The 19,243-nt window shown below is 46.3% G+C and overlaps 1 protein-coding gene across 1 annotated transcript in view; it reads right to left on the bottom strand.

Moving 5' to 3' along the window:
* Window positions 1-4,051: 4,051 nt before the first annotated feature.
* The window catches only part of acadm (acyl-CoA dehydrogenase medium chain), a 37,297-nt gene continuing 22,105 nt past the window's right edge, over window positions 4,052-19,243 (bottom strand). The window contains exons 5-11 of the mRNA XM_080195087.1: window positions 17,356-17,436; window positions 17,127-17,257; window positions 13,268-13,376; window positions 12,882-13,022; window positions 11,862-11,957; window positions 9,072-9,320; window positions 4,052-5,243 (exon numbers count right to left, since the gene is read on the bottom strand). Coding sequence (XP_080051213.1) covers window positions 5,172-5,243; window positions 9,072-9,320; window positions 11,862-11,957; window positions 12,882-13,022; window positions 13,268-13,376; window positions 17,127-17,257; window positions 17,356-17,436 — 879 coding nt within the window. The 3' untranslated portion in view covers window positions 4,052-5,171. The remainder of the gene's footprint in view (window positions 5,244-9,071; window positions 9,321-11,861; window positions 11,958-12,881; window positions 13,023-13,267; window positions 13,377-17,126; window positions 17,258-17,355; window positions 17,437-19,243) is intronic.

Below are 19,243 nucleotides of genomic sequence, written 5' to 3'. Positions count from 1 at the left end.
GACAACTTCACACTTGCCAACATTAAATTCCATTTGCCATTTCCTGGCCCATTCGCCCAGCCTATCTAGATCCTTCTGCAGACTCTCCACACCCTCCGCACAATTTGCTGTTCCACCAATCTTGGTGTCATCAGCAAATTTCGACACCCTACACTCGGTTCCCTCCTCCAGATCATCTTTATAAATGGTAAATAGCTGAGGCCCCAGCACCGACCCCTGGGGCACTCCACTAGTCACCAACCGCCAATCCGAATAGCACCCATTGACCCCCACTCTCTGCCTCCTATTTGACAGCCAATCCCCTATCCACGCTAACACCCTACACCCAACTACTAACTACTAACCCTTAAATTACCCACATAAAACAAGAGGGTACCCCAAAATCAAATATACTACCCGCAAAGATGGTTTGGTTAAAACTGCAGGCTTGATTCTCTGGGTCCCTCTGGTCAGTCGTCACGAAGGTGAGTCTCGATGGCAGCTTCTTCCTTCCTTCCTTCTCTGGTCAGCCTTCCGAATGGTCAAGGGTCACCTCCTTCATCCAGTCTTCTCTGTTGGTGTCTGAAAGTGTGTTCCTTTATCCCCTGCCTGCTTGCCTTTCCGTCCCAGGAGGGGGTTCCAATACCCAGTGGGTTTCTTGATGTCTGCCTGACAGGACACCAGGGCCCACCCCCAGGTGTCCATCTCCATGCTGCTGCTTACATGTAACCTGTTATCAGATTGAGCCAACTGCAGGAACTTGTGGTGACAGAAAGTCTGGCCCGATCTGGGCTTCTAACAATAGGCCGGTGCATTTCAATGGGGTGCAATGATCTCCTGCTAAGTATCAGTAGGGTGCAACGACCTTTGGTAGGAGCTTGATGAGTCAGGCTCAGGCAGGTTTGTGTATTGTACAACTGGGCTGCCTGAGGTTTGACTGTGTTTGATTTTTAATACGCCCAATTGTTTAATTTAGGATATCCAATTTTATCAGCCATAAAACTCAGCCCTGTTTACATTACACCACTTTGGCAGCAATAATAGGAAGACAGATTATTACTTGAATGGGTGTAAATTGAGAGAGGTGGACACTCAGCGAGACTTTGGTGTCCCCGTGCATAAGTCACTGAAAGTCACCGCGCAGAAACAGCAGGCGGTAAAGAAGGCAAATGGTATGTTGGTCTTCATAGTGAGAGGATTTGAGTATAGGGATAGGGATGTTTTGCTGCAATTGTATAGGGTGTTGGTGAGGCCACACCTGGAGTATTGTGTGTAGTTTTGGTCTCCTTATCTGAGGAAGGTTGTCCTTGCTATAGAGGGAGCACAGTGAAAGAGAAATTAGATATAGTTCTTGGGGCTAAAGGGATATGGGGGGAGGAAGGGGGGGAATCAGGATATTGAATTTGATGATTAGCCATGATCTAAATGAATGGTGGGGCAGGCTGGAAGGGCCAAAAGGCCTATTCCTGCTTCTAGTTTTCACCTGTCTATGATCCTGAGCATGTGAGAATTCTGCAAAGGAGAATGTGAAAAAGGTGGAGGAAAGGTAAACAGAATCAGTGTAAACCAGTGATAAACAAAAATTAACTGTAACAGCTTCCATAGATAAGAAAGAAGCAAAAAGGGACAAAATACAAAGGAAATTACAGCACAGGAACAGGCCCTTCAGTCCTCCAAGCCTGCACCGCCTGACTGAACTAAAACCTCCTACCCTTCCGGGGACCATATCCCTCTATTTCCTCTCTATTCACAGAATCATAAATATCATCATAAAATCCTACTGTGCAAAAGGAGGCCATTTGGCCCATCGAGTCTGCACTGACCACACTCCCACCCAGGCTCTACCCCCCATAACCTCATGTATTTACCCTAGCTAGTCCCCCTGACACTAAGGGGCAATTTAGCACGGCTAATCCACCTAACCTGCACATCTTTGGACTGTGGGAGGAAATTGGAGCCCCCGGAGGAAACCCACGCAGACACAGGAAGAATGTGCAAACTCCACACAGACAGTGACCCAAGCCGGACTCAAACCTGGGTCCCTGGAGCTGTGAGGCAACAGTGCTAACCACTGTACCACCGTGCTGCTTTCTGTCTACTTCCGCTACCTCCCCCAGCAGCGAGTTCCAGGCACCCACCATCCTCCGTGTAAAAACTTGCCTCGTACCTCTCTTCAAAACCTTGCTCCCTAGTACCTTAAACCTGTGTCCCCTAGTAATTGACTCTTCCACTCTGGGAAAAAGCTTCTGACTATCCATTCTATCCATGCCCCTCATAATCTTGTAGACTTCTATCAGGACGCCCCTCAACTTCCATCGTTCCATTGAGAACAAACCAAGTTTCTCCAACCTTTCTTCCCTCAACCTTTCCTCATAAGACCTACCCTCCAAACCAGGCAGCATCCTGGTAAATCTCCTCTGCACTCTCTCCAATGCTTCCACATCCTTCTTATAGTGAGGTGACATGGATGCCATCATCTCACGTGAGAACACCATCCACCAGGTACGCGGTACTTACTCTTGCAACTTGACCAACTTTGTCGACCTGATACGCTGCAGGAAGGGATGTCCCGAGGCATGGTACATTGGGGAGACCATGCAGATGCTCAACAATTACCAGGCAACAGTGTTCTCTTCCTATTGGGGAACACTTCAGCAGTCACGGGCATTTGGTCTCTGATCTTTGGGTAAGCATTCTCCAAGGCGGCCTTCACGACACACAACAATGCAGAGTCGCTGAGCAGAGACTGATAGCCAAGTTCCACACACATGAGGACGGCCTCAACCGGGATCTTGGGTTCATGTCACACTATCTGTAACCCCCACGACTCGCCTGGGCTTGCAAAATCTCACTAACTGTCCTGGCTGGAGACAATGCACATCTCTTTAACCTGTGCTTGACCCTCTCTCCACTCATATTGTCTGTACCTTTAAGATTTGATTACCTGTGAAGACTCACATTCCAACCATTATTTTGTAAATTGAGTTTGTGTCTGTAGATGCCCTGATTGTGAACAGAAATCCCACTTACCTGAAGAATGAGTGACACTCTGAAAGCTTGTGCTACCAAATAAACCTGTTGGACTTTAACCTGGTGTTGTCAGACTTCTTACTAAGGGATTGAAGACAGTCAAAATAAATGTGCCATTTTCAGGTCAGCAGGCTGAGAGTCATGGGGTACTGCAAGAATCAGAGCTTGGACCCCAGCTATTCACAATATCTATCAATTATTCGGATGTGAGGATTTAATGTAATATTTAATGTAATATTTCTAAGTTTCCACATGACACAAAGCTGTCACGAGGTGTGAGCTGTGAGGAGGATGGAAAGATGCTTCAAGGAGATTTGAGGAGGTGAAACGAGTGAGCAAAATTTGGCAGATGGAATACAATGTGGAGAAATGAGGTTTCCGCTTCGGGAGAAAAAACAAAAATGCAGAGTATTTCTTAGAATAAATGGTGGGAGCCAGGGAAGTATTGAATTTCAAAAGGACTTTGGTGTTCTTGCTTATGAGTCACTGAAAGCTAATCCGCAGGTACAGCAAGCAATTAGAAAGGCTGATGGTATGCTGGCCTTTCTTATCACAGGTCTGAAGTACAGGAGTAAAGATTTCTTACTGCAATTATACAGAGCCTTGGTGAGACTGCACCTGGAGTATTTCCAGCAGTTTTGAACCCCTTACTGCAGGTGTACTTGCCATAAGGGGAGTGTAGCATAAGTTGACTAGAATATAATTCCAGGGATGGAAGTATTGTTCTATGAGGAAAGACTGAGCCTTTATTCTATAGCATTTAGATGAAAGAGAAGTTGAGACTAATAAAATTCTGACAGGAGGTGGCAGTGTGGATAAGAAAGGGGGTGGGAGTTGACTCATGTGGAGCATCAACACCAGTATGGACAGGGTTGGGCCGAATGGCCAGCTTCTGTGCTGTACACCTAATACAGTTTGATATGGAGTCAAGTCTTACCTGTGAGAAGCACAGGTAGGTGGATGAGATATTTCCGAGTGAGCAGGGCACCAGATAAGGAAGCATAACAGCTTAAAAAGAACCAAATGATTTAGAGACCAACCAGACGTTTTACTGATCATTTTATTTAAAATTATTTGTATCTAAATGGGTACACCATATATTTGATTGTAGTCCACCCCCTAAATTCACAGTTCCAAAACACCTGGAGTGCCCTATCTTCAAGAACTGCTTGGACAGCTAGACAATGTTAGCAGATATAAAATAAAGACTTTGGTTATCGGCAAAATCAACTTCAATATGGCGGCAAGGGGTTTAACCCATTTCCCTGTTGCATAGAAAGAAAACTGGGGTTGTGTGGAGGGGAGGGCCGAGTAATGAGAATTGCATTGTTAATCATTGAAATGATATGTGGTTAGATTACAGTATTGAGCTGCGTCCAGCTCTGGTTGCCACACTACCAGAAGGACGTGGAGGCTTTGTAGAGAGTGAAGAGAAGGTTTACCAGGATGTTGCCTGGTATGAAGGGTCTTAGCTATGAGGAGAGATTGGGTAATCTGGGGTTGTTCTCCCTGGAAAGACAGAGGACGAGGGGCGACCTAATAGAACATAGAACATTACAGCGCAGAACAGGCCCTTCGGCCCACGATGTTGCGCCGACCAATTAAGAGAAAAGCAAAGACCCTCTAACCTAAACCAATCCCTTTCCATCCATAAACCTATCCACGGACCTCTTAAACACCCCCAAACTAGGCGCATCTACAACTGCAGCAGGCAGGGCATTCCATTCCCCCACCACCCTCTGGGTAAAGAACCTACCCCTGACATCCGTCCTATAACTACCACCCCTTAATTTGAAGCTATAATAGAGGTGTATAAAATTATGAAGGGCATAGATAGGGTGAATAGTGGGAAACTTTTCCCCAGGTCGGAGGTGACGAACACAAGGGGTCACAGGTTCAAGGTGAAGGGGGCAAGGTTTAACACAGATGTCAGAGGGATGTATTTTACACAGAGGGTGGTGGGGGCCTGGAATGCATTACCAGGCAAGGTGGTAGAGGCAGACACACTGGGATCATTTAAGACTTATCTGGATAGTCACATGAAAAGACTGGGAATGGAGGGATACAAACGAATAGTCTAGTTGGAAGCATGAGCGGTGCAGGCTTGGAGGGCCGAAGGGCCTGTTTCCCATGCTGTACTGTTCTTTGAACACGTGGCTCCTTCACTGCTTATATTTCTCAATATGTTCCCGTGCAATGATCAGTCTCTGGATCTGGGCAGTGCCCTCATAGATCTGAAAATATAATTCACAGTCTGTTTTAAATGATCAGAAATTGCAGTAAGATGATTTACATCACACAACAATTATAGCCAAACAATAAACAATTCATTGTAAGAACTTAATGCACGAGGAGCAATAAACTGTCATAAACAACTTCCTTTGTATCGCACCTTCAACGCAATGAAATTCCCCAAGGTGATCCATTGGGAAGTAAATTGGACAAAAATTGACTGCAAAATATGTTAGGTTTTCAGCAGCTTGCTCGTTTTTTAAAAGCCAATACTTGCTAGTCAAGTTTTTTTAAAATTCGTCTGTGGGTGTCGCTGGCTGGTCAGCATTTATTTCCAATCTCTAGTTTCCCCCTGAGAAGGTGGTGGTGAGCTGCCTTCCTGAATCGCTGCAGTCCACGTGCTGTGGGTTGACCCACAATGCCGCTTGGGAGGGAATTCCAGGATTTTGACCCGGCGACTGTGAAGGAACAGCGATATATTTCCAAGTCAGGATGGTGCGTGGTTTGGAGGGGAACTTGCAGATGGTGGTGTTCCCAGGTATCTGCTGCTCTTGTCCTTCTAGATGGAAATGATCGTGGGTTTGGAAGGTGCTGTTGAAGAATCTTTGATGAATTGCTGCAGTGCATCTTGTAGATAGTACACACTGCTGCTACTGAGTGTTGGTGGTGGAGGGATTACATGTTTGTAGATGTGGTGTCAATCAAGCGGGGCTGCTTTGTCCTGGATGGTGTCAAGCTTCTCAAGTGTTGTTGGAGCTGCACCCATCCAGGCAAGTGGGGAGTACATAAGAACATAAGAAATAGGAGCAGGAGTAGGCCAACTAGCCCTTCGAGCCTGCCCCGCCATTCAATAAGATCATGGCTGATCTGTCGTGGCTCAGTATTCCATCACACTCCTGACTTGTGCCTTGTAGACGGTGGACAGACTTGGGGGAGTCAGGGGATGAGTTACTCACTGCAGTATTCCTAGCCTCTAACCTGGTCTTGTAGCCACTGTGTTTATGTGGTGAATCCAGTTGAGTTTCTGGTCAATGGTAACCCCAAGGATGTTGACAGTGGGGGATTCAGTGATGGTAACACCACTGAATGTTAAGGGGTGATGGTTAGAGTGTCTCTCATTGGTGATGATCATTACCTGGCATTTGTGTGGCGCGAATGTTATTTGCCACTTGTCAGCCCAAGCCTGGATATTGTCCAGATCTTGTTGCATTTGAACATGAACTGCTTCAGTATCTGAGGAGTCATGAATGGAGCTGAACATTGTGCAATCATCGGTGAACATCCCCACTTCTGATCTTATGACGGAGGGAAGGTCACTGATGAAGCAGCTGAAGATTGTTGGGCCGAGGACACTCACCCTGAGGGAGTCCTGCTGAGATGACTGGAGCCATAATTTGAATGTCAAATTTTTTTTTATTCATTCTTGGGCCATAGACATCATTGGCTGGCCAGCATTTATTGCCCATCCCTAGGTACCCTTGAGAAGGTGGTGGTGACTGGCTTGCTCGGCCATTTCAGAGGGCAGTTGAGTCTCAACCACAGTCCTATGGCTCTGGAGTCACACGTGGGCCAGACCAGGTAAGGATGGCAGATTTCCTTCGCCTAAAGAACATTTTCTCCCCTCGCGCAGGGACGGATGGGATGTTAGACTAACTGCTCCCTAACTGTCATGGTCGATTTTAATCCCTCAGCCTTTGGAATGGCATGTCCATCTCTATTCATCAAACTATTGGAAGGAAGAGAAGGTCTTGGGAAGAAAGCAGAGGTTATTTACTAGAATGGGACCAGGGATGAGGGCATACAGTTATGGAGAGACTGGGGCAGATAGAAATCGTGCAGTGAGGATCAGCCACAAACCTCGAGGGAGGCAGCTGTGAGGAACAGTCACTCTGTGAAACAGGAAGGAATCTTAAAAAAAACCTTCAAATCCCAAAATGGTCCATTAGCGAGGCGGGTCTGAGAAAAACCCCAGCTTCACGATTCAGTTATTTTCTAACAACTTAAATTTATCATTTATCAGACAATTAATCAGATCTGGGGAGATAAAATTAAAATGAACTTTAATCAAGGGTGTTAATGTTTAAGGACTGTTTAACTCCTTAAACATTTTTATATTTTTATAAAGCTCCGGCTACTTCATATTAACTGAAGTCCCGCGTCCCTGTAACCATTCGAATAAATCACCTTTACTCCATCCCCATTATTTAGTCAAAGCCTGACATGTATCGATAAGTTAAATAAACGATAAAGGGACAAATAAACAGGAAGTGGAAGTGAGACAGTGAAAAACAGCAGGTTTTTTTTTAAAAAAGCCCCTAATTATTAATTGGATGAATAAATAAAACACGGATTATTAGGACAGCTGGTGTGCCACAACTGCAGAACGGTGGCAGGGACATCAGGCGGGCGTTCCTCGGGGCATGGGGAGTGCCCAGGGCATTGGGGGGGGGCCAGAGTGTGGATGGGGCAGTTGGGTACGGGGGCCTAGTGAGGTGCTGCTGGGATGTCATCAGGGAGTCCGTGGGGGACCAGGAACAGTATTCAAGGGTGGGCAGGAGCAGTTGTGCTATGGGGTGGTTGGGGGAGGAATTCAGAAGGGTGGTCAGAAGGATTCTGTTGGGGTTAGGGTGGGATTTGATATTAAAACTGAGACAGAGGGAAAGATATATTTCTGTTTGCAGTCACACTCAGTAATTCCAAGGTGTCTGCTGCACTGCGACAGGATGTTTACCTTGGATAAGAAATGGGAAAAGCGGAGAGTTGTGGCAGTGTTGATAATAGAGAACGTGATAAAGACAGGAAAGAAAAATAATTTTAGTTCCACCCAACTGGGTTCTAGTTGATCTTGAGTTAAGCCACCTCAATCTAAAGGAATCATAGAATCATTCAGTGCTGAAGAGGCCCTTCAGCCCATTGAGTCTGCACTGACACATGAGAAACACCTGAACTCCACCCAATCCCGTTTGTCAGCACTTGGCCCATAGCCCTGAATGTTCTGATGCACCAAGAGCTCTTTCAGGAGGAATAAACATAGTCAGGAATTGTTTACAGGCCCCCGAACAGTAAGAGGGCAGAGTATAAATCGGGAAATGAGAGGCAGATGTAACAGGATAATACGGCAATCGTACAGACTCTCATCTTTATCCAAACTAGGTACATCAGATTTGCAGTAATAATGCAGAGGTCACCTCACCTCACGGAAGGCATTCAGGATTGTTTTCTGGAGGGGGTGTGTCAAGGAACCAATCAGGAAAGAGACTATCTTATATCAATGTTAATCTCGTCCTAAAGAGGCTCCAGGGAAAGACTGATTAGATGCAGAGAGTAACATTGGATTTGGGTCATGTAGCTAAGTGCAAAATTAGGGTTTTAAATCTGAACAAAGCAAACTACATCGGTATAAGGGGCTTGGGTCACTGTCTTGTGGAGTTTGCACGTTCTCCCCGGGTCCTCTGATTTCCTCCCATAATCTGATTAGGTGCATTGACCCAAACAGGTGCCTGACTGTGGCGACCAGGGGAATTTCACAGTGACTTCATTGCAGCGTTATCTAAGCCTTACTTGTGACTAATAAATAAAACTTAACTTAGCATCCCTCAACCAAGGTCATTTTAAAAACCGAGATTGTCTGGTTATCATTGCTGCTTTCTAGAGTTTCCCGTGTGTGGATTGGGCTGCCGTGTTCCTACATTATAACAATGAATACGCAGCAAAGAAAACACTTCACATCGGTAAAACACTTGAGAATCCAGAAGTTGTGAAGAAACGCAAGTTCTCCCTGACAATGACACTGATATTTCCGTGTGAAGATTGTACTTTGTCTTCCTTACCTGGTAGATTTTAGCATCTCTCATCAGTTTCTCCACTGGATATTCGCTGTTAAACCCATTTCCCCCAAAGATCTGGACAGCGTCACTGGCAACCTGATTGGCGATGTCACCTGCAAAGGCCTTTGCTATGGAGGCGTAGTAAGTATTCTTCCGCCCTTGGTCCACTTCCCAGGCTGCTCTCTGGTAACTCAGCCGGGCTAATTCCACCTTCAGAGCCATTTCCGCCAGTAGAAAGGAAACCGCTTGATGCTGCAAGAGAGAAACCAGGCACAGCTGAGGCAGGAGTTCAGATTCCCCAACCTCACTCCCACCCCACACTGTTATCAGTGAGTCCCTCCAATGCAGAAGGAGGCCACTCGGCCTATCGAGCCTGCACTGACCACAATACCACCCAGGCTCTATCCCCACAACCAGCCGCATCTACTCTAGCCAGTCCCCTGACACTAAGGGGCAATTTAGTGTGGCCAATCCATCTAACCCACACACCTTTGGACTGTGGGAGCACCCAGAGGAAACCCACACAGACGTGGAAGAACGTGCAAACTCCACACAGTCATCCGAGGCTGGAGTTGAACTGGGTCCCTGGCGCTGTGAGGCAGCAGTGCTAACCACTGTGCCACCATGCCACCCACTGGTGGAATCACAGAATCGTACAGGATGTGGAGCCCACTGTGTCTATGTCGGAGTCAATTAGACACACTCCACCTGCCCTTTAACCAAAGCCCTGCAAAACTTTCCCTTCAAATATCTATTGCATTGCCTTCTGAATGTGACGATTGAATCCGCCTTTTACGTGATACATTCCAGAACGCAGAAACTTGCACTGACCTCATCGCTCCGTCTGGCTCGTTTGACAACCACCTTAAAGCGGTCTTCTCTGGCCCACAAGCTACTGGAAAGAGTTTCTCCATGCCAACTTTCTTCAGGAACTCAATCAGTGAATGTTACAGCAGAGAAGGAGGCCAATTAGCCCAGTACACCTGTGCTATCTTTATGGACAAGCTTTCCGATTAGTCCAACTCGCCTGCTCTTCCCCTCAGCTCTGCAAATGCTCCCTTTTCAGATTCTCGGTACTCTGGACTCTAACTTGCTGGCATTAAAACATTCTCATCTCCCTTGCAGGATCTTTTGCTAATTATCTGAAACGCGTGTCACCTGGCTGCTGAGCTTCCTTGCTCTTTCAAAATCCCTCATAATGACAAATAGCTGTATCGAATTTCACTTTATCCTTCTCTATAGGGAATTACGGAAGCAGATTTCTGTGCACAGGAGCTAAGGGCCAGCATCGTTAACACTGCGGTGTTATTGGTCTGAGCCTGTTTCTGCTGTACCATGGTGACTTGCTACTTCAATGCATCAATTCTCTTGGGACATCTTACACATGTTCTATTTCAGGTGCTGAAGGTTAGAACTGCAGCTTAATCTTTCCATACGTAGAATTTTTTATTTGCAGAGACACAGATTAACACTTGCACTTCTAAACTCAACCATGATTTCAGTTACTCCTGTATGGAAGCACAATGAATATCCCCAGTCACTGCCCACAACTGAACACAATCGTCCAGGGGAGACCCTAGTGACCAAAGACAGAAGCTTGAGACTGGGAGGGAGAGGAGCAGAGGAGTTTTAGGAGAGCAATACACTGTTTGTAGGGAGTTTGCTCGTTTTCCTCCCGTCTGTGTGCTGTCCTTTCCTTTCAAAGTCCAAAGTAGTGTAGGTTAGGTGGATTAACCATGGTAAATGCGTGGGGGTGGTGGGTTGGTGGAGGTGGCGGTGAGCCTGGATGGGATACACTTGCAGACAGTCGGTGCATGCTCAGTAGGTCGAGTGGCCTCTTTTTACACTATAGGGATTCTGTGGTTCAGGGTGAGGTGGTTAAGGGCTCTTGCACAAGCTGCGGATGGGCTGAAGTGGTGAGAACTCACAGAAGGCCAGAGTCAGAAGGGAGGTGTCTCTGGACTGGGGAAGGAAGAGGTTGTTTAAATCTGACAGCTTTTACACTCATTCCTTCTGGGCTCCAAACCATAAATTGCCCCCAAATTCACTCGAGCAATTCATCATCCTGGAATTTTAACTGCACGGCCTCTGCTGTTAGTCTAACACAATAAATACAGCACAAAGTTCCTTTACCAAGATGGTCCAAATTCTGCTCGGGAGAGAGTTCCAGGGTTTTGTTTCAGCGACAGTGAAGGAATGGATATATTTTCAAGCCAGGGTGGTTTGGAGGGGATCTTTTAGGTGGCAGTGCCCCCATGCTCCTGCTGCCCTTGTCCCACCAGATGGCAGAGGTTGCAGGTTTGGGCTCATCACAAAGCTTATATTTCAGGAATATAATTAAGCAGTGCTCAGCAGCTGCAGTTGTCACTGTCTCTAGGACTTTGTGGGAGGTCTATAAATGCTGGAGGAGCGAGAGTAGGAATTTACTGGAAGGCAGGTATTTAATGATAACAAGCTGCATTTATATTTTGTCTTTAATGGAGTAAAATCTGCCAAGTTGCTTCACAGGCAAACTGTGACACACAGCCAAAGCCAGACATTAGGACAGGTGATCCAGTCAAAGAGCTGGGTGATAATGGAGGAGAGGGAGGAAGAGAGGCAGAGAAGGGGGGAATTCCAGAGTTTAGAAACAAGGTCTCTGAATGGCCACCTATGATGGAAGGATTCAAATCAGGGGATGTTCAATAAGAGGGTTGTAGGGCTGGAGGAGGTTAGTGAGTTGGGGAGGGACAAGGATTTGAATGCAAGGATGAAATTTTAAATTTAAGATATTGTTGTGATTCTTAGCCTTACCTCTGCAAGTAATCTTCCAAATGTCTTCCTTTCCAAAGCATACTTGGTAGCTTCATCGAGTGCTCTCTGAGCTAAACCAACTGCTCCAGCAGCCACCTGTAATGATATTCAGACTCTAATTACCAAGCACTGTGGATTGATAAATGCCAGACCTTTTTTTGCACTTTGCGAGCCAGCATGCATCTTAAGTACATTTGGCTCAATGAGTAGCACTTTTATCATTGAGTCAAATCATGGGTTCAGATTGTTCTCCAGGGATCCGAAGATAAAATCCAAGCTCCCAGTGCAGTATCACACTCTTGGAGGGAGCAGTACTGAGGGGGAGTGCGCTGGCAGTGCGGGCAATGAAGGAGCATTGCATTGTCATAGGGAGCGGTGCTAAGGGAGGGCTACACAGCAGGAGTGAGTGGAACTGATGGAGTACTAAGGTTAAACTAAGGTTTCATCTGCTTTCTAAGGGGAAATGTAAAAGGCCGGATGCACCACAGCTCTGAAAGGAGAGCAGGGAGTTCCCTCCAGGACAAGTGGGCAAGTAGTTGAAAAGATTCTGCATCTTTCAAAATGGACAGATAGCTTGGGGATCTCCATGTTGTGCACAAGGATTTATGCTTCGCAGTTAGTCTGACAATTCCTTCAGTGGTTGCCTTCCTCCAACAGTATTTTAACCCAATAGATAAATACAGCTCTGCCATGTTCATCCAGCAGAAGGAACCCTTTAGTTATAAACAATAAAATGAAACAAAGCTTACTCCGACTTGCAAATCAAAGAGAAAGGTTTAATGAAGAAACATTATTACTCCAACACCTGAGGCCTCACCCTGGGACAATCCAAGCTCCCACAAACCCCAGCAGCTTCTTCTCTATACTGTCAGCTGACCCTTACAGGATGTTACCATTGGTCACTACAACAGATCCAGTGTTATGAATGGTTACATGCTAACATGTCAAAGTGTCAAACATGTCCTAAAATGGTCCTTCGCAATACCCACAAAGTGTAATCCTGCTGAAACCTTCACTCACCGGCGGTCTGGTTTTATCGAACGCTCCCATTGCAATTTTGAAGCCAGCCCCCTCTTCAATGAGGACATTCTCCTTGGGCACTCGCACATCTTCAAAGACAATGCCTCTGGTATCTGAGCATCGCTGACCCATGTTCATCTCCTAGTTCAACAACAAACACCTCATTACTAACAAGACTTCATCTTCCTGTTGTCCCAATTTATGGCCATGTTTCTTAAAATTAAGAGGGAGGATGGTGGGTGGGGTGAACATTCTGGAAGGATGAGCTCCAAGGTGTTGAGAGGCCTCACCGTTCAATCCTGGCCTATCACTGACTTACGGTTACACATCTCAAATCATGCAACAAAATCAGGAAGTTTCTTCCTGAGCTAAATTTCACCAAATACCTTTCTTCCAATCTGGATTCCAGGGGAGTTGGCATCCACGATGAACCCCGTGAAGGCCTTGCCAGCAGAAACTTTGGGATCTGGGTTCGAACGGGCCAGAAGGAAAAACCTCGAGCAAAACAAACGTTTCAAAATTACTGTTCACGTGCAAAATTATCCACTTCCAATTTTAAAACGTTATCTGCAACAGTTATGAGGATATAGTTTGCCCTTTTCAGTCTCCCAAATGCTACAGGGCACCTAAGCACCTGCTTTAGGCCCGAGTCAACCCTCTCCTGAGCCAGTTATGAGGTGGATTGGGGTGGACACAGTAAGAAGTCTCACAACACCAGATTAAAGTGCTGCTCCGAAAGTTCATGATTCCAAAGAAAGCTGTTGGACTTTAACCTGGTGTTGTGAGATTTCTTACTGAGCCAGTTACTAAGTGACACAGCACTAACAACTCAGCCTCAGATTATTCACTTGGATCCCTGTGCTACCAGCTATAATCCACACAGCCCCCACTGGACAATGCTACCCGAAGAGTTAGCCAAGTCGGCTAATTGACATTACAATTGTAAGTACAGTTTGCAGTTTAATTTGGAACCCCATTAATATTCTTTCACATTAACACAGAAATTTAAACCTTCATCAATCACTGGTTAGACCCCAGCTGGAGAACAGTGTCCAGTTCTGAGCTCTACACTTTAGGAGGGATGTCAGAGCCTCGGAGAGGGAGCTTACCCTCTTTACCCTCCTTACCTAGTAAGGAGACTTACTACAATCTCTAGAAAGAGACCATGGATGATGATGTGGAGAGGAGAGAAACTGCAATTGTTCTCCTTACAGCACAGAAGGTTAAGGGGAAATTGAATAGAGGTGTTTCAAATCACAAAGGGTTTTCATAAGAATGAATGAGATTGTTTGCAGAGGCAGAAAGATAAGAGGTCTGTAGTGCAGAGGCGATGGCCTAGTGGTATTACAACCAGACTGTTAGCCCAGACACTGGAATTCCTTTCCTAAAGGACATTATTGTTTTTTTCTGACAATCGGCAATGGTTTTACAGTCAACAGTAGATTCTTAATTCCAGATATTTTTTATTGAGTTCAAATTCCACCATCTGCCCTGGCGGGATTTGAACCCAGGTCCCCAGAACATTAGCTGAGTTTCTGGATTAATAGTCTCATGATAAAACACAAGGCCTTTACAAATAAATAATTTCTGAGATGTAGTTACCATATAGACAATGGGTTCCGTCAAACAGAAATGAAGAAACAAAGCATCAGATAGTGTTTTTGTTTAAATATTCCAATTCAAAATAGTGCTATGGGATTCCTTGAAAAAGCATCTCATCTGAAGGACAGCACCTCCACTAGTGCAACGCTCCCTCAGTGCTGACCCTCTGACAGTGCGGCACTCCCTCAGCACTGACCCTCTGACAGTGCGGCACTCCCTCAGCACTGACCCTCTGACGGTGCGGCACTCCCTCAGCACTGACCCTCTGACGGTGCGGCACTCCCTCAGCACTGACCCTCTGACGGTGCGGCACTCCCTCAGCACTGACCCTCTGACGGTGCGGCACTCCCTCAGCACCGACCCTCTGACAGTGCGGCACTCCCTCAGCACTGACCCTTTGACAGTGCGGCACTCCCTCAGCACTGACCCTCTGACAGTGCGGCACTCCCTCAGCACTGACCCTCTGACAGTGCGGCACTCCCTCAGCACTGACCCTCTGACAGTGCGGCACTCCCTCAGCACTGACCCTCTGACAGTGCGGCACTCACTCAGCACTGACCCTCTGACAGTGCGGCACTCACTCAGCACTGACCCTCTGACAGTGCGGCACTCACTCAGCACTGACCCTCTGACAGTGCGGCACTCACTCAGCACTGACCCTCTGACAGTGCGGCACTCCCTCAGCACTGACCCTCTGACAGTGCGGCACTCCCTCAGCACTATGGACATTCTATCTCTTCAGGCTCTCTGACAGTCCAGGAATCTATTGATCTCAGACTGGAATACACCGATTGACCGGACAGCCGCAGCCAGACTCACATTGGAAAGGGCAATGGAAACAGATTCAAAAATAACTTTCAAAAAGGAAATTGATTGAATGTTTGAAAATGAATCAATTTGTCAGGTTGTGGTTCGAGGCGGAGAACAGTGGGGGCACAGTGGGGCTAAGATAGAAGTAAAACACTGCAGATGCTGCAATCTGGAACTAAAACAGAAAATGCTGGATAGTCTCGGCAGGTCTGACAGCGTCTGTGGAGAGAGAACAGCGCCAATGTTTCAAGTCTGGCTGACCTGCTCTGATAAAGGGTCATCCAAACTTAAAACTTTGGTGCTGTTCTCTCTTTACATATGGTGTCAGACCTGCTGACATTTTCCAGCAGTTTCTGTTTATGTTGGCACACTGGGACTAATTGGAAAGTTCTTTCTCAGCCATAAAAAGCTATTGGGGCCAGTACATTAGATATGTTCAATAGAGAGCTGGACGTGGCCCTTGTGGCTAGAGGGATCAAAGGGTATGGAGAGAGAGCAGGTGTGGGATACTGAAAGTGCATGATCAGCAATGATCATATCGAATAATCATGATTCAGATTCCTTTAACAAGGTGCCACATAGGAGACTGTTAAATAAATTAACAGCCCGTGGTGTTAAGGGTGAGATCCTGGCATGGATAGAGGATTGGCTGACTGGCAGAAGACAAAGAGTGGGGATAAAGGGGTCTTTTTCAGGATGGCAGCCGGTGACTAGTGGTGTGCCCCAGGGGTCAGTGCTGGGACCACAACTTCTCACCATATACATTAGTGATTTGGAGGAAGGAGCTGAAGGCACTGTTGCTAACTTTGATGATGATACAAAGGTATGCAGAGGGACAGATAGTATTGAGGAAACGGCGGGGGGTGGGATGCTGCAGAAGGACTCGGACAGGTTAGGAGAGTGGGCAAAGAAGTGGCAGATGGAATACAATGCAGGAAAGTGTGAGGTTATGCACTTTGGAAGGAGAAGTAAAGGCATAGACTATTTTCTAAATGGGGAAACACTTAGGAAATCAGAAGCACAAAGAGACTTGGGAGTCATCGTTCAAGATTTGCTTAAGGTTAACATGCATGTTCAGTCGGCAGTTAGGAAGGCAAATGCAATGTTAGCATTAATGTCGAGAGAGCTAGAATACAACAGCAGGGATGTACTTCTGAGGCTGTATAAGGCTCTGGTCATACCCCATTTGGAGTATTGTGAGCAGTTTTGGACCCCATATCTAAGGAAGGATGTGCTGGACTTGGGAAGGGTCCAGAGGAGGTTCATAAGAATGATCCCTGGAACGAAGAGCTTGTCGTTATGAGGAATGGTTGAGGACTCTGGGTCTTTACTTGTTGGAGTTTAGAAGGATAAGGGGAGATCTTATTGAAATTTACACAATACTATGAGGCCTGGATAGAGTGGACGTGGACAGGGTGTTTCCACTAGCAGGAAAAACTCGAACCAGAGGGCACAACCTCAGGCTAAAGGGACAATCTTTTAAAACATAGATGAGGAGGAATTTCTTCAGCCAGAGAGTGGTGAATCTGTGGAACTCCTTGGCACAGAACACATTGAGTGTCTTTAAGACAGAGATAGATCAGTTCTTGATTACTAAGGGGATCAGGTATTATGAGGAAAAGGCAGGAGAATGAGGATGAGAGAAAAAAAATCAGCCATGATTGAATGGCGGAGCAGACTTGATGGGCCAAGTGGCCTAATTCTGCTCCTATGTCTTATGGTCTTATGGAATGGTGTACAGGCTCAAAGCTGCACAGGCACGATGGGCTGAATGGCCTCCTTCGCTGATACAGATCATTAAATTGCCACAACTTAATAGCATTAGAAACATACCAATTGGCCTTGCCTCCATTTGTGATCCACATCTTCTGACCATTGATGATGTACTCATTGCCCTTTTTCTCTGCTCTGGTTTTGATCCCAGCCACATCGGAGCCAGCACCTGGTTCAGTCACACAATAGGCCTGAGCAGATAGAAGAGCTCCATTAGCTACGGCTTTGTGCTGTGGGGATTTTTGCTGCACTGAATGATTTCGTATCCATTACTTTTCGCTGCACTCACACACATCAGTGGCTCCTCAGTCATTCGTCCCAGGTACTTTTTCTTCTGTTCCTCACTGCCTGCGAGGATGACTGGCATTTGCTTGAAATGAGAAAGGTGAGAAGTTAAAGGTCACGGTGTGCCGTAACGTTAATAAACACGCACCGCTGAGCCAATTAAACTCGCTAATGAGACAATAAACCATTCAAAACAGTCTCACCATCAAGAGGATCACTTCATTCTTAACCCCCTGCAAGCGGAGATAGTTTATTCTTCATTCACAGGATAAGGATGTTCACAGAATACTACAGTGCAGAAGAGGCCCTTCGGCCCATCAAGTCTGCAACGCCGCATGAAAAGCCCTGACCTATCCACCTAATCCCACTTTCCAGCACTTGGCCCGCAGCGTTGAATGTTAAGGCGTGCCAAGTACTCATCCAGGGACTTTTTAAAGGATGTGAGGCACCCTCCCAGGCAGCGCATTCCAGACCCTCACCATCCTCTGAGTAAAAAGGTTTTTCTTCACATCCCTCCTAAACTTCCCACCCCTCACTTTTAACTGTGTCTCCTTGTAACTGACCCTTCAACTAAGGGTAACAGCTGCTCCCTATCCATGCAAGTCCAGGATTTGTCACCTTTCCCTTCAGTCAGGGCTGGTGAGCCTGCTTCTTGAACCACTGCAGTCCTTGTGGTGTAGGTACACCCACAGTGCTGTTAGGAAAGGGATTCCAGGGTCTTGACCCAGTGACAGTGAAGGAACAGTGATATATTTCCAAGTCAGGATGGTGTGTAGCCTGGAGGAGAACTGATGGGTGGTGGTGTTCCCAGTTATCTGATGCCTTTGAAGAGATGGTGGGTTCAGGAGGCAAGATAATGAGCAAAACGGCTGGGCGCGAGGTGAGGGAAAAGGTTAGGTTTTTTTTAAACCCAATGAGTTATGATCTGGAATGTTCTGTGGAAACAGATTAAATGGTAACTTCGAGGAGGAATTTGAGTTGCTCATTGAAAAGGGAAAAAAGTGCAGAGCTATGGAGAAACAGGAAGCATTGGGATGAATTGGACCAATCCATAAAGAAGCTGGCATAGGCTCAATGGGCTGAACGGCCTCTTGTGCTGTTAATCCCCTAATAGTTCAGCTGGTAAAACATGGGTTTTATTATCAGAAGCATCAAAGTCAGATTGCCAGTCTAGGCTGGTATGAGGGGAGTAATAATTGCTCTTGGATTCTGAATTTGGGAAGAAGAATTATGAGAGATAAGGTTCCTGTTCCCAATGATAATCCAGAGGCTCTTGCTGGGACTGGCACAAATGTGGACATCCAGTTTAGCCCGATATTCCCTGCAGCCTCCTGACAGTCAATGCCAACGTTCACAACTCTCAAACCCAGCAGAACAGTCACGACAGGTACATGGGAACTCCAGCACCTCGAAGATCCCAAGACTGTCACCATCCCAATCGGTCCCCACATATTTCAGGAAGGGGATATATTTATATTTGAGGTCGTACAGCAAAGCTTCACTAGACTGGTTCCTGAGATGAAAGAGTTGTCCTCTAATGAGAGGCTGAGTAAATTGAGTGGATATTCTCTAGTGTTTAGAAGAGTGAGAGGTGATCCCATTGAAACCCATAGATGCTGGATAACAGGGTGGGCACTGAGAGGCTGTTTCCCCTGACTGAAGAGTCTAACCATAGGCACCATCTCAGGAAAAAAGCTGATCATTTAGGGCTCAGAGGAAAATAAATTCTTCACTCCAAGGGTTGTAAAATCTTTGGAATTCTCTTTAGAATTGTGGATGCTTCATTATTGAATATGTTTAAGGCTGGGAAAGGCAGATTGTTCTCTTGATATTGGATATGGGAGTGGGTGGGAAAGTAGGATTGAAGCCCAAGATCAGCGCTACCTATAACT

The sequence above is a fragment of the Carcharhinus amblyrhynchos genome, chromosome 9, assembly GCF_965287045.1.
Source record: "Carcharhinus amblyrhynchos chromosome 9, sCarAmb.v2.hapA, whole genome shotgun sequence".
Classification (NCBI taxonomy): domain Eukaryota; kingdom Metazoa; phylum Chordata; class Chondrichthyes; order Carcharhiniformes; family Carcharhinidae; genus Carcharhinus; species Carcharhinus amblyrhynchos.
This window is presented reverse-complemented; position numbering and strand designations above follow the sequence as displayed.